This window comes from Scyliorhinus torazame, chromosome X (assembly GCF_047496885.1).
Source record: "Scyliorhinus torazame isolate Kashiwa2021f chromosome X, sScyTor2.1, whole genome shotgun sequence".
Classification (NCBI taxonomy): domain Eukaryota; kingdom Metazoa; phylum Chordata; class Chondrichthyes; order Carcharhiniformes; family Scyliorhinidae; genus Scyliorhinus; species Scyliorhinus torazame.
The window spans coordinates 18,798,355-18,812,411 of record NC_092738.1 but is presented as its reverse complement, the minus strand read 5'-3'; the positions used below and the strand labels follow the sequence as shown (position 1 = coordinate 18,812,411).

General features: G+C 49.9%; 1 protein-coding gene across 6 annotated transcripts in view; it reads right to left on the bottom strand.

Annotated features, from left to right (window-relative positions):
- LOC140405379 (RNA-binding motif, single-stranded-interacting protein 2-like) overlaps positions 1-14,057 on the bottom strand; it is a 326,884-nt gene that overhangs the window by 26,244 nt on the left and 286,583 nt on the right. For all 6 annotated transcript variants that reach the window (XM_072493710.1, XM_072493706.1, XM_072493711.1 and 3 more), the window contains exons 6-9: positions 8,665-8,744; positions 8,316-8,425; positions 4,683-4,729; positions 3,901-3,994 (exon numbers count right to left, since the gene is read on the bottom strand). In XM_072493710.1, the coding sequence (XP_072349811.1) occupies positions 3,901-3,994; positions 4,683-4,729; positions 8,316-8,425; positions 8,665-8,744 (331 nt within the window). The remainder of the gene's footprint in view (positions 1-3,900; positions 3,995-4,682; positions 4,730-8,315; positions 8,426-8,664; positions 8,745-14,057) is intronic.

The window sequence follows — 14,057 nt, the reverse complement described above, 5'->3', positions numbered from 1 at the left end:
GCGCCCAACCATCTCCCTTCTCCGTCTCCTCCCAACCATCCACCTTCTCCCTCTCCTCCCAACCATCTTCCTTCTCCCTCTGCTCAATGACCATTTGAATGCCCTTAGTGTTGGCGAGTCCACTGCTGTTGCAGGCAGGGCATTCAACGCCCTTACTACTCTCTGAGTAAAAAACCTACCTCTGACATCTGTCTTACATCTATCTCCCCTCAATTTAAAGCTAAATTGATTGTGGGGGTGAGACCCACGCAGACACGGGGAGAATGTGGAAACTCCACACGGACAGTGACCAGGGGCCAGGATCAAACATGGGCCCTCGGCACCATAGAATTGACAGTGCAGAAGGAGGCCATTCGGCCCATCAAGTCTGCACCAGCTCTTGGAAACAGCACGCCACTTAAGCTCACACCTCCACCCTATTCCTGTAACCCAGTAACCCCACCTAACCTAAGGGCAATTTATCATAGCCAATCCACCTAACCTGCACATCTTTGGACTGTGGGAGGAAACCGGAGCACCCGGAGGAAACCCACGCACACACGGGGAGAATGTGCAGACCCTGGAGCTCTGAAGCAATTGTGCTAAACTCTATGCTACCGTGCTACCATGAGGCAGTAGTGCTAACCACTGCCCAATGTGCCGCCCTTATGTTGAGGTATAATGTACTCAAAATCTTCAGCTGCCCACCTAAGCTTTGATATCAAGTTGGGACGAGAGGTAATGGGAATACTTCAGAAAAGAGGCAAACTCCTTCCCCCATTGCCTTTCTGAGACTAAACCCCGCTTATTCTTTTTGTTTCTTTTTAAAAATAAATTTAGAGTACCAAATTCTTTTTTTTTTCCCAATTAAGGGACACTTTAGCGTGGCCAATTCACCTACTCTGCACAACTTTTTGGGTTGTGGGGGTGAGACCCACGCAGACACGGAGAGAATGTGCAAACTCCACACAGACAGTGACCCGGGGCCGGGATTGAACCCGGATCCTCGGTGCCGTGAGGCAGCAGTGCTAACCACTGTGCCACCCAACCGCCGCCTATTCAACAGCTTCACTCTGCTCAGTGGTATCGGACAATGGTTTACTCTAAGGATGGCTGAAAGCTTTGCCCGCCTTTCCTTCTCACTCTTGGTAAATCCTCTTTGGAATTTGAACCCTCCGCTATCACTGGAGGGGAAAGACTAGGGACACAAACAGAGCAGCAGTCCACGCAGGAGTGAAATTTGTAGAACTACAACTGAATGGGCTCAGTAAAAGCCCATTGGGCGCAATTCGCCCATCGGGAGTCTAAGTGCGGGAGTCTAAGTGCCGATGTCGGAGTGAAAACCAGAGTGTTTCACTCCAGCATCGGAGCCCGCTCCCAGCCCCCTATTCCCCCGCCCCCGGGGGGCTAGGAGCGGCGTCGCGTATAAGCGGCGCCGCGTAAATGACACGGCCAGCGACGCGTAAATGACATCACCCGCGCATGCGCGGTTGCCGTCCTCCCCGAGGCCGCCCCGCAAGAAGATGTCGGATGGATCTTGCTGGGCGGCGGAGGAAAGGAGGTCCTCCTTCAGAGAGGCCGGCCCACCGATCGGTGGGCACCGATCACGGGCCAGACCCCATTTGAGGCCCCCCCCAGTGTTCCCGCGCTGTTCACGCCGGCAGCGACCAGGTGTGGACGGCGCCGGCGGGAACCCGTCGTATTGGGCAGGCCGCTGGCCTATCCAAGCCGGAGATTCGGGCGAGCGGCGATTCTCCGAGCGGCCAGCCGTGATTCTCGCCGCGCCGGTTTGGGGGGGTGGGAGAATCGCGTGCGGGTGCCGGGGCAGCGTGGCAGGACACGCGTGGCGCCCAGGCGATTCTCCCACCTGTTGTGGGGGGGGGGGGGGGGGGGGGGGAGGAGGAGAATTCCGCCCCACTTAGTCCAAGGAGGTTAGATTTCAAGGCATTGGCGCCAAGGATAAAAATAAATGGCACTTCAATGAAACAAACATTTCCTCCTCTGCTCAAATAAATAACTCATTGTGCAATGAGTACTTGGGAGACATTTGAAAGATGTGGTAAGGCACTGTGAAGGCAGATAGTTTACCTCAGTATGTTATTTTCATATACGATATGCAAATGCTGGCCAGTATTTCATAGAATTAGAATCATAGAATTTACAGTGCAGAAGGAGGCCATTTGGCCCATCGAGTCTGCACCGGCTCTTTGAAAGAGCACCCAACCCAAGCCTCCACCCTATCCCCATAACCCAGTAACCCCACCCAACACTAAGGGCAATTTAGCGCGGCCAATCCACCTAACCTGCACATCGTTGGACTGTGGGAGGAAACCCACGCACACACGGGGAGGACGTGCAGACTCCGCACAGACAGTGACCCAAGCCGGGAGTCGAACCTGGAACCCTGCAGCTGTGAAGCAATTGTGCTAACCACTGTGCTCCTGTGCTGCCCCTCAAGGGTGGGTTGACAGGTAGGTAGGGTGGGGGAAAGAGATTTGGAAACTAGGGCACCACAGCAGTAGCATTGCACCCGTTGCCTACCTGTCCCCGTCTAATCCCTGCGTATTTCACCCAAGGCATGGAAGGCATCAATTGGACCATTTGAGGCCCTTAAATGACTGCAATTTTCTCCCCCCCACAAAGGTGGAGGCCTGCACCATCCTGGCTGGGTCGGGGGGGGGGGGGGGGGGCGGCTTTGCTCAGTTGGCTGGACAGTTGGTTGATGCAGTTGGTGATGCAGAGCAAGGCGAACAACGTGGGTTCAATCCCCGCACCGACTGAAGTTATTCTCAACCTTGCCCCTTGCCTGAGGTGTGGTGACCCCTCAAAGGGGGAAGCAACCTATGGTCATCTGGAACTATGGCGACTTTAATAGTCCTCTCACATTCTTGAGCAAGTTTGAGACAAACCCCATCCCAGATTTGCCTCCAACACCTTCATGCAGTGCGACCTTGGGACAGTGCACGCATTGTTGGAGGTACCATCTTTTCCATGAAATACTGAACTGAGGGGCCCACCTTCCTTCTCCCATTCAATGTTAAAGATCCTACGGTACAATTCAAGGATCATCAGTAGTCTCTAACTGTTTTGGACATGATCTTCCTTTTTTTTAAATTAGAGTACCCAATTCTTTTTTTCCAATGAAGGGGCAATTTAGCGTGGCCAATCCACCTACCCTGCACATCTTTGGGTTGTGGGGGTGAGACCCACGCAGACACGGGGAGAATGTGCAAACTCCACACGGGCAGTGACCCGGAGCCGGGATCGAACCCGGGTTCTTGGTGCAGTGAGGCTGCAGTACTAACCACTGCGCCACCGTGCCACCTCAGACGTGTTCTTCCTTGAATGTCTTTACTGCAATCCACCTCCATTGCTCCTTTCTCAAAACAGTAGAACCCATTTTGAAAAGATATCCACAATCCTTAAAATAAAAGAGTTGCTTCACGTTCTCTCCTGCACTTTTCAATCTCCAGGGTGGCCAAATCTGGTTGGCTGCATTCCTGGAGGTTTCATCACATGACCTCCTGCTGTCAACTGCCAGCACCCCCCCCCCCCCCCCCCCCCCAACTCCTACCATTGGACCACCATCGTCCAATACCAGTGCCCACACCGCCTTCCCACAGCCAATTGGAAAGCAAAGAGACTCTGTCAACTGATTGGATGATTCTTGGATGACAGTCAAACATCCATTTTCCCCCTCACCCAGTCTAAATGGAAGTGTTCAAAGAAGATGAAAACAAAATCCTTTCTTTTTTATTGATGCTCTTCTGATCTTTCTCATGGGTTTGCTAGCAGGAGATTTATCTCCAGTTCCTAGAGGCTGCAAGTCAATCCTGGAGGGTTGGCAACCCAGCCTGCACTTGAGAGGCCTGAGGCCTTCATTACACATAAGGTGTTCTGAGGTAATCCTTAAACACTCACCTGATATGAGGACACAGGGGAGGTGATGTATGGTGAGATGGATGTCTGTGCGATCATCCTGTTTGGAGCAATACTGTAGGGACTGGAATAAAATCTAGAGCAAAAGAGGACATAGACAAGCGTTAGTCATTGTTAACCATATATTTATTTTGATGCTTCTTTCTGATTTCATGTTTCTTCCCATTTCCACCAGAATCCTGCTTGGCTACAACTATGGGAAAGTCTGGCCCATCCCAAGGATACCGTCGCTTGTTTAAGCCATGTTTGGTCCTGGAAAGGATATTGCCTCCATCCAAATATGGCCTCCAAGGAAAGCCCTGGAAATCCCCTAGTAATGTTCAAAAAAGGGTCCCCCGAGACCTGTGGAACCTTTGCTCCTCACCTCTGCCACCTGGGGAGCTGGGCACTCCATGGGAGCAAAGGTCACAGAAGCGCACTCTTCACCATCTTGGTCGATGCAAGAGTGGTCACTTTGCCGAGGGACTTGGGAGGTTGCTATGGCAGTGAACCCGACAAATAGTCCGCACCGTCAGGAATAGATGTGGTGGAACACCAAGGAAAACAAAATCCTTCCTCCTTTGGGGCTTCCCGATATAAAGGGTCGCCTCAGAGGCCCTGGGTGTTCTGGTGCCATTTAATCAAACATGGAGAGCAGAAGCCAGTACGCTCTCCCTTCTCTTAGCCAGGAGAAGAGGTGGAGTCAGGGTTAAGATAGCTAAAGGGGTGGGAGAACTTGAAAATGACATCGCAAGAAGTGATCACAGTAAGGCTAAGCTACTTACTCGTTTTGCAAAGCAGTCGTTGGGTCATATGTCAGTGTCATTGCGCCCTGAAGGGATAAATATATTAAGGTATTTATTTGAACAATCGTCTCATTGGCAATAAACAACCACAACTGGAATCAGAAGAGGCCATTCGGTCCATCTGTCACTTCTACAGACTTTATTGCAGTCCAGCCCATCATAGATTCTACCCCACCGACTTAATTGCCTTCCACAACCCCTGCATCATCTATCCTATCATGGACTTATCATACAATTTACAGTGCAGAAGGAGGCAATTTGGCCCATCGAATCTGCACCGGCCCTTGGAAAGAGCACCCTACCTAAGCCCACACCTCCATCCTATCCCCGTAACCCAGTAACCCCACCTAACCTTTTTGTTTTGGACACGAAGGGGCAATTTAGCATGGCCCATCCACCTAACCAGCACGTCTTTGGACTGTGGGAGGAAACCGGAGCACCCGGAGGAAACCCACGCACACACGGGGAGAACGTGCAGACTCCGCACGACAGTGACCCAAGCCGGGAATCGAACCTGGGACCCTGGAGCTGTGAAGCAACGGTGCTAACCACTGTGCTACCATGCCCCCCCCCCCCCCCCCCCGACTTCAGCCACCCATTTAATTTCTGAGGGAAAATTGTGCACAAATAGCCCTTAATCCCTAAAGGTAATTAAGCAAAACCCCAGAATATTTAAATATTCCCTAACCTACTGTCTGGATCCAGCTGTGTCCTGACTGTCCCTCTCTCTGCCGATAACTGTTCCCAAACATTGTGAATTTTTGGGAAGGATTTCACCACAGAAGTAACACCAGCACTGCGGACTGTGAAAAATGTGGTTGCCTGCATGTGGTCCAAATTAATTTTCTGTCACGGTAACACATGGACAGCGTGGCACAACTAAATACAGTGTGTGTTCCATGGATTACATTGGATGTATTGCACAGAAACAGGCCATTCGGTCCATCCAGTTCATGCTGGCGTTTAAGCTCCATGTGAGCCTCCTCCCACCTTTCCTCCTCCAAATCCACCTTCGTAACCCTCGATTTCCCTCTCCCCTATCTCGGTCTAGTTTCTCTTAAATCCACCTACACTATTCGCTTCAACGTTCCACATTCTCCCCACTCTCTGGGTGAAGAAGTTTCTCCTGAATTCCCGGATTTCTTGCTGAATATCTTACATGGATGATCTCTCGTGATGCTCTTCCCCCACACGAGGAAACATTCTCTCTGGGTCCCCTCCATCAAAAACCTTTCAGAATTTTTAAAACCTCTGTGATGTCACCTCTCAGTCGTCCTTCCAGAGAGTAGCGACCCAGTCTGCCCATCCTTTCCTGATCTGTAAACCCAGACATTTCTGGGATCATCCTTGTCAATGCTCTCTATGGGCGGCACGGTGGCCCAGTGGTTAGCACTGCTGCCTCACAGCGCTGAGGACCCAGGTTCGATCCCGGCCCACTGTCTGTGTGGTGTTTGCACATTCTCCCAGTGCCTGCGTGGGTTTCGCCCCCACAACCCAAAGATGTGCAGGGCAGGTGGATTGACCACGCTAAATTGCCCCTTAATTGGAAAACAAATAATTGGGTACTCTAAATTTATTTTTTTTACATTTAGAGTACCCAATTCATTTTTTCCAATTAAGGGGCAATTTAGCGTGGCCAATCCACCTAGCTTGCACATCTTTGGGTTGTGGGGGCGAAACCCACGCAGACACAGGGCGAATGGCCTCCTTCTGCACTGTAAATTCGATGATAATCTATGATTAATCTAGGACAAAGGTTCGGCACAACATTGTGGGCCGAAGGGCCTGTTCTGTGCTGTATTTTTTTCTATGTTCTATGTTCAACACGGACAGTGACCCAGAGCCGGGATTGAACCTGGGACCTCAGCGCCGTGAGACTGCAGTGCTAACCACTGCGCCACCGTGCTGCCCTATTCTACATTTATTTTAAAAAGTCAATGCTCTCTGTACCCTCTCCAGTGCCTTTTTACAATATGGTGACCGGACCGGTGTACAGTGTGGCCTAACTAAGGTTCAATATCGGTTTAACATAACCTCCCTACTTTTCAATTCTACCCCTCCAGAAATAAAATCTAGTGCTTGTTTTTTTTTTATGGCCTCTGACCTGTGACACAACCTTTAGTGATTGATGTATTTGTACTCCGATATTCCTTTGTTCCTCTACCGCACCCAGACTTACACTTTCCAAGGAATAAGTGACCTCCCTATTCCTCCTTGCATGTGGTGGTATCATAATCGCCACCTTCGCTCTGTAACCCTATTTCTTTCCCTGCTGAAGGTTGCCGAGGCTGACGTACGAGGCCAGCGATCAGGAGCAGGGAGATTTGGTGATTTCCCATCTCTGTCTTCTCTGCTCCCCTCAAAGACAGCGACAAAGTCACTACGTGCCAGAGATCCTCCTCTGGGAGCTCTGTGATCTGTGTAAACCCCAGTACCACACTGAGGGAGGTCCAGCCCCCTGTCATTCTCCATGAGAGCCCCTTGCGTTCTGAATCTTGTCAGGCAAACAACACCAACTTGCATTGATATAGCGCCTTTACTGCTGTAAAACATCCAAAGGCGCTTCACAGGAGCAATGGCAAACACAATTCAACGCCGAGCCACAGGAGTCAACAGGGCCGGTGACTAAAAGCTCAGTTAAAGAGGCAGGTTTTAAGGTGCGTCTTCAATGAAGAGAGATGGAGTGGTTGATAGGCTTAGGGAGGCAATTCCAGAGCTTGGGGTCCAGGCGGCTGAATGGTAGAGCGATTAAAATCAGGGATGCTCAGAGGAGGGCAGACATCTCCGAGGGGCAGGTGGCGATTACAGAGGTGGGCAGGGGCGAGGCTATGGAGGGATTTGAAAGCAGGATGAGCATGTTACAATTGACACCTTGTCAGAATGGCGGTCAGCGAGCACAGGGATGGGTGAACGGGATGTGCTGTGAATTAGAGTTTGGGTGAATGTATGTGGAAGACTTATGCTGAGCGGTTGAGGACTCTGGGTCTGTACTCGTTGGAGTTTAGAAGGATGAGGGGGGATCTTATTGAAAGTCACAAGATACTGCGAGGCCTGGATAGAGTGGATGGGGAGAGGATGTTTCCACTTGTAGGAAAAACGAGAACCAGAGGACACCATCTCAGACTAAAGGGACGGTCCTTTAAAACAGAGATGAGGAGGAATTTCTTCAGCCAGAGGGTGGTGAATCTGTGGAACTCTTTGCCGCAGAAGGCTGTGGAGGCCAAATCACTGAGTGTCTTTAAGACAGAGATAGACAGGTTCTTGATTAATAAGGGGATCAGGGCTTATGGGGAGAAGGCAGGAGAATGGGGATGAGAAAAATATCAGCCATGATTGAATGGCGGAGCAGACTCGATGGGCCGAGTGGCCTAATTCTGCTCCTATGTCTTATGGTCTTCTGTACTTCTGGAGGGTGCAAGACGAGAGGCCAAGCGAGGAACAGGAGGGAGACCATGCCAGGAGAGCGATTCCTGCAAGGCTTGGTCTGGCTTTGCTCCATCATCCTGGGGTGGGCCTGTTCGTGTCGATGCCACCCCTGGCCTCTCGCTGCCTCTGAAGCTGCTGACATGCGGAGAGCTGATGTGACAGAGAGAGCGAGGAGCCGCTCCTTACCGGCTCTCCATCTCTTGGCCAGGCCCGGCCATTCTGCAGGTACTTGTTCTGATTTTGCCGCTTTTTCTGCCCGCCGTCTGCAAATTTACACAGCAGTGGTTCCGAGGCAGCTACAATGGCAAAAGAGAGAAAAGAAAACATCAACATGTCAGAGAAGGGTGGCACTCAGTCCCGGCCCAGGAGCTCTCACCGCCTCCCTCACCCTGTCTCGTTTACCAACTCTTTACTGGAAGCATTAACCCACGTCGTGCCACTTTACCCTGTTATCTTAAATAATGGTGTCGCCTCACTTCTCCAATCTGTAGAAGGCACAAAGACGAGTAGGAGGTTCAGAATGCAGAGTACTCACCTGCAAGGCCTGGCTGCATCTTAATGAATTTACCATTGAAATGAGCGATGATGGCTTCGCATTTCTCGGTTGATTCCATCCTACAAGAAGAACACGACGCAGCGTTAAAGAAGTTGGCAAGAGGCACCTCACAGAGGACTGGGCGGAGAAACTAACTCGGCTCAGAAAGGAATCTGCTGAGAGTCAGCACGTAGCGCACAGCCGGCGATTCCCAGAAGTCCGCTGCCGTTTAACGCTCACTTGAGCGCTGATTGGCTGTGGGCGGGACTTCTGTCCCCCCGTCCCCCCCTCCCCGGAAGGATGCCCCGATCATAGAGCTACTGACCAGCCGGATTGGCCGACTGCTGTCCAACCCGTTCAGGCACAGCGCTGCAGTGGCCAGAAGTGGTCTTTCTTGCTCTTTCGCCCATAGCCCCGCAAATTGGGGAGGCACGGTGGTTAGCACTGTTGCCTCACAGCTTCAGGTACCCGGGTTCGATTCTGGCCTTGGGTGATACTGTGTGGAGTCTGCACGTTCTCCCCGTGACTGCGTGGGTTTCCTCCGGGTGCTCCGCTTTCCTCACACAGTCCAGAGACGTGCAGGTCAGGTGGATTGGCCATGATAAATTGCCCCTTAGTGGCCAAAAGGTTCGGTGGGGTTACGGGGATAGAGTGGGAGAGTGGGTGCTCTTTCAGAAGGTTGGTGCAGACTCGATGGGCTGAATGGCCTCCTTCTGCACTGTCGGGATTCTATGATTCAAGTAGTCATTCCATTCCCTTTTGAAAGTTATTAAATCTGCTTCCAACACCCTTTCAGGCAGCATCGTCCAGATCCCAACACCTCGCTGTGTAAAACAAAACATCTCATCGACCCCCTTTGTTCAATTGCCAATTATTTTAAGCCCATGGTCTCTGGTTCCTTCTGCACAGGAAACTCTTTCTCCTTATTTACTCGATCAGGACCATTTGTGGTCGAGCAAAGGAACCGTGGTTTACTAAAGCAGTCGAAACACTTGTCAAGAGGAAGAAGGAGGCTTATGTAAAGATGAGACATGAAGGTTCAGTTTGGGTGCTTGAGAGTTACAAGTTAGCTAGGAAGGATCTAAAGAGAGAGCTAAGAAGAGCTAGGAGGGGACATGAGAAGTCTTTGGCAGGTAGGATCAAGGATAACCCTAAAGCTTTCTATAGATATCTCAGGAATAAAAGAATGACTAGGGTAAGAGTAGGGCCAGTCAAGGACAGTAGTGGGAGGTTGTGCGTAGAGTCCGAGGAGATAGGAGAGGTGCTAAATGAATATTTTTCGTCAGTATTCGCACAGGAAAAAGACAATGTTGTCGAGGAGAATACTGAGATTCAGACTACTAGACTAGAAGGGCTTGAGGTTCATAAGGAGGAGGTGTTAGCAATTCTGGAAAGTGTGAAAATAGATAAGTCCCCTGGGCCGGATGAGATTTATCCTAGGATTCTCTAGGAAGCTAGGGAGGAGATTGCTGAGCCTTTGGCTTTGATCTTTAAGTCATCTTTGTCTCCAGGAACAGTGCCAGAAGACTGGAGGATAGCAAATGTTGTCCCCTTGTTCAAGAAGGGGAGTAGAGACAACCCCGGTAACTATAGACCAATGCGCCTTACTTCTGTTGTGGGCAAAATCTTGGAAAGGTTTATAAGAGATAGGATGGATAATCACCTGGAAAGGAATAATTTGATTAGAGATAGTCAACACGGTTTTGTGAAGGGTAGGTTGTGCCTCACAAACCTTATTGAGTTCTTTGAGAAGGTGACCAAACAGGTGGATGAGGGTAAAGCAGTTGATGTGGTGTATATGGATTTCAGTAAAGCGTTTGATAAGGTTCCCCACGGTAGGCTCCTGCAGAAAATACGGAGGCATGGGATTCAGGGTGATTTAGCAGTTTGGATCAGAAATTGGCTAGCTGGAAGAAGACAAAGGGTGGTGGTTGATGGGAAATGTTCAGACTGGAGTCCAGTTACTAGTGGTGTACCACAAGGATCTGTTTTGGGGCCACTGCTGTTTGTCACGTTTATAAATGACCTGGAGGAGGGAGTAGAAGGATGGGTGAGTAAAATTGCAGATGACACTGAAGTCGGTGGAGTTGTGGACAGTGCGGAAGGATGTTACAAGTTACAGAGGTACATAGATAAGCTGCAGCGCTGGGCTGAGAGGTGGCAAATGGAGTTTAATGCAGAAAAGTGTGAGGTGATTCATTTTGGAAGGAATAACAGGAGGATAGAGTACTGGGCTAATGGTCAGATTCTTGACAGTGTGGATGAGCAGAGAGATCTCGGTGTCCATGTACATAGATCCCTGAAAGTTGTCACCCAGGTTGAGATGGTTAAGAAGGCGTACGGTGTGTTACCTTTTATTGGTAGACGGATTTAGTTTGGGAGCCATGAGGTCATGTTGCAGCTGTACAAAACTCTGGTGCGGCCGCATTTGGAGTATTGCATGCAATTCTGGTCGCCGCATTATAGGAAGGATGTGGAAGCATTGGAAAGGGTGCAGAGGAGATTTACCAGAATGTTGCCTGGTATGGAGGGAAGATCTTATGAGGAAAGGCTGAGGGACTTGAGGCTGTTTTCGTTAGAGAGAAGGTTCAGAGGTGACTTAATTGAGGCATACAAGATGATCAGAGGATTGGATAGGGTGGACAGTGAGAGCATTTTTCCTCGGATTGTGATGTCTAGCACGAGGGGACATAGCTTTAAATTGAGGGGAGATAGATATAGGACAGATGTCAGAGGTAGGTTCTTTACTCAGAGAGTAGCAAGGGCGTGGAATGCCCTGCCTGCAACAGTAGTGGACTCGCCAACACTAAGGGTATTCAAATGGTCATTGGATAGACATATGGACGATAAGGGAATAGTGTAGATGGGCTTTAGAGTGGTTTCACAGGTCGGCAAAACATCGAGGGCCGAAGGGCCTGTACTGCGCTGTAATGTTCTATGTTCTAAGTGGGACTCACAGAAGCTAGGACACACCTGGGTGGGAGTCCCTTTCAGGCTGTTCCCAAACCGTTCCCAGGATAAAGGTAAATAGTAGAACAGTGGTTAGAACTGTTGCTTCACAGCTCCAGGGTCCCAGGTTCGATTCCCGGCTTGGGTCACTGTCGGTGCGGAGTCTGCACGTTCTCCCAGTGTCTGAGTGGGTTTCCTCCGGGTGTTCCGGTTTCCTCCCACTAGTCCCGAAACACGTGCAGGTTAGGTGAATTGGACATTCTGAATTCTCCCTCTGCATACCCGAACAGGCGCCGGAATGTGGCGACTAGGAGCTTTTCACAGTAACTTCATTGCAGTGTTAATGTAAGCCTACTTGTGACACTAATAAACATTATTATTGTAAAATATAATCGTGGAGGGGATTGAAAATAAATCCCGCTGGGACTATCTCCACTACGGGAGGTGAAGAGTTAAACTGTGGGAATCTCCGTCAGCGGGATCCTCCGCTTAGCCGGCAGCGCACCCACCCCCGTGGGTTTCCCGATGACCTGGGATGGCCACAACGGGAAACCCCATTGGCCGGCTGTGGGAATGGAAAATCCCGCTGTCGGACGGAAAAATGGCGGGACGAAGAATCCCGCCAAAACTCTTTCCTCCATTAATTGGGCTTGGCTGAGCTTCCAGAGGATCCTCTGTGCTTCAGAGCAGCAAATCAGCATTTGATTTTCAAATGTCAGCATCATATCTTCACGGTGAGAATAATTGAATGCCCGCAATTTTGGGGGGGGGGGGGTGTCTCTGATGACCCGTACAAGTCGTCAGGTCAAAATGATTTGCCTCAGGATTTACCGGGCCTGTGGCCTGCCTTCACGTTGCACACAATTCACACAGCGCAGCCCCCAAGCTTTGGAAGATAATCACATAATCACTGTGTTTTCTTAATAACGCAAAGATATGCTGCTTACTTTGGCACCATCAGGTGAAGCCTGAGGCCTAGAGTAAACACTGGCAGTGTCAGATGCGCACACGGCCTCTAGGTTTATTGTGGGAATTGGGGGTCAAGAATTGGGAGACGATTGCACATTTCTTTGTGAAATTTTCATTATTTTCCTTGAGGTGATTAAACTATACCGAAGTGAAACACAGAAGCTGCAATAAAGTATACAACAGACAGCAATAAACACCAGATTTATTGGGCCTTTAACACAAGCAAAATCCATCTTTATGACCCGTCATAACCTTAGTTGTACTTTATTTCCCTTGATAAAACCCTATTTTATGCTTTCCACAAACTGCTTTAATTCAGTTATTATTTGTTAATTTTAATCCTATTTTAGTCTACGATATGAATTTATAGTTCCGCTTCCATTTTTTGTCCTGCGTTCTGTTTGTCCCTTCATGCCGTGTGTGCTTCTGGCTGAGTTGCCAACTCCCCCAGCATTGTCCTGGAGTCCCTGGATGTTAAAGGTGAATCTCCGGGGGAAAATCGGAGGAGCGTTAAAACGAAAATGCAAGATTCCCAGATTTTATTTTACTTTCTGTGAAGACTTTCACTTATCAGCGAGAAAAAAATATTGGGGATGAGGAAAAGCAAGATCTGTTTGACTGACAGTTACGATTAATCCAATTGGGTAACACAGAGGCAGTTAGCTTTCGGATTGGGACTGGGAAGCCAGTATTGCTGGAGGATGAACCAATGGCAGTTGGGGATCAAGGAAGCTCTGTGCTGAGGTTAGGGTGCTACCAACTGGCTTCGCGTTACCTGCATTGGCCTGCGGAGAAAGGCTTTTAAAGAAGCCTGACACAGGACAGCGATGCCCATGAACTGGAATCCAGTAAGTCAGAAACAAGAGGAGATTGGGACAAAACGTGGCCTGGCCTTCGTGTGAAGTCGCGGATTGTGGAGTGTAACGTCGTCATAAGAATGGTATGGGGAGAGAATGGAGTGGGGGAGAGAATGGAGGGGGGGAGAGAATGGAGTGGGGGAGAGAATGGAGTGGGGGAGAGAATGGAGTGGGGGAGAGAATGGAATCCTGCCTCATTGGTTGAACAACAAAAGCCAGACTACCTCACCCACGACACGGCGATCCAGCTGTTCTATAGGTGCCAAGGAATTCTGTATTTTGGACTATGAGCTGTTCACATTGCTGAAAGAACAGTGACTAAAGCTGCCGCGTTAGCAGGCCACTGGTTCAAGACTGAAGCACATAATCTTGGCTCATTTTAGTTCAGTACAAAGGATAGCATGATGGCACAGTGGTTAGCACAGCTGCCTCACAGCGCCAGGGACCCGGGTTCAATTCCGGCCTTGGGTGACTGTCTGTGGAGTTTGCATGTTCTCCCCGTGTCTGCGTGGGTTTCCTCCGGGTGCTCCGGTTTCCTCCCACAGTCCAAAGATGTGCAGGTTAGGTGGATTGGCCATGCTAAATTGTCCCTTCGTGTCCAAAGATGTGCAGGTTAGG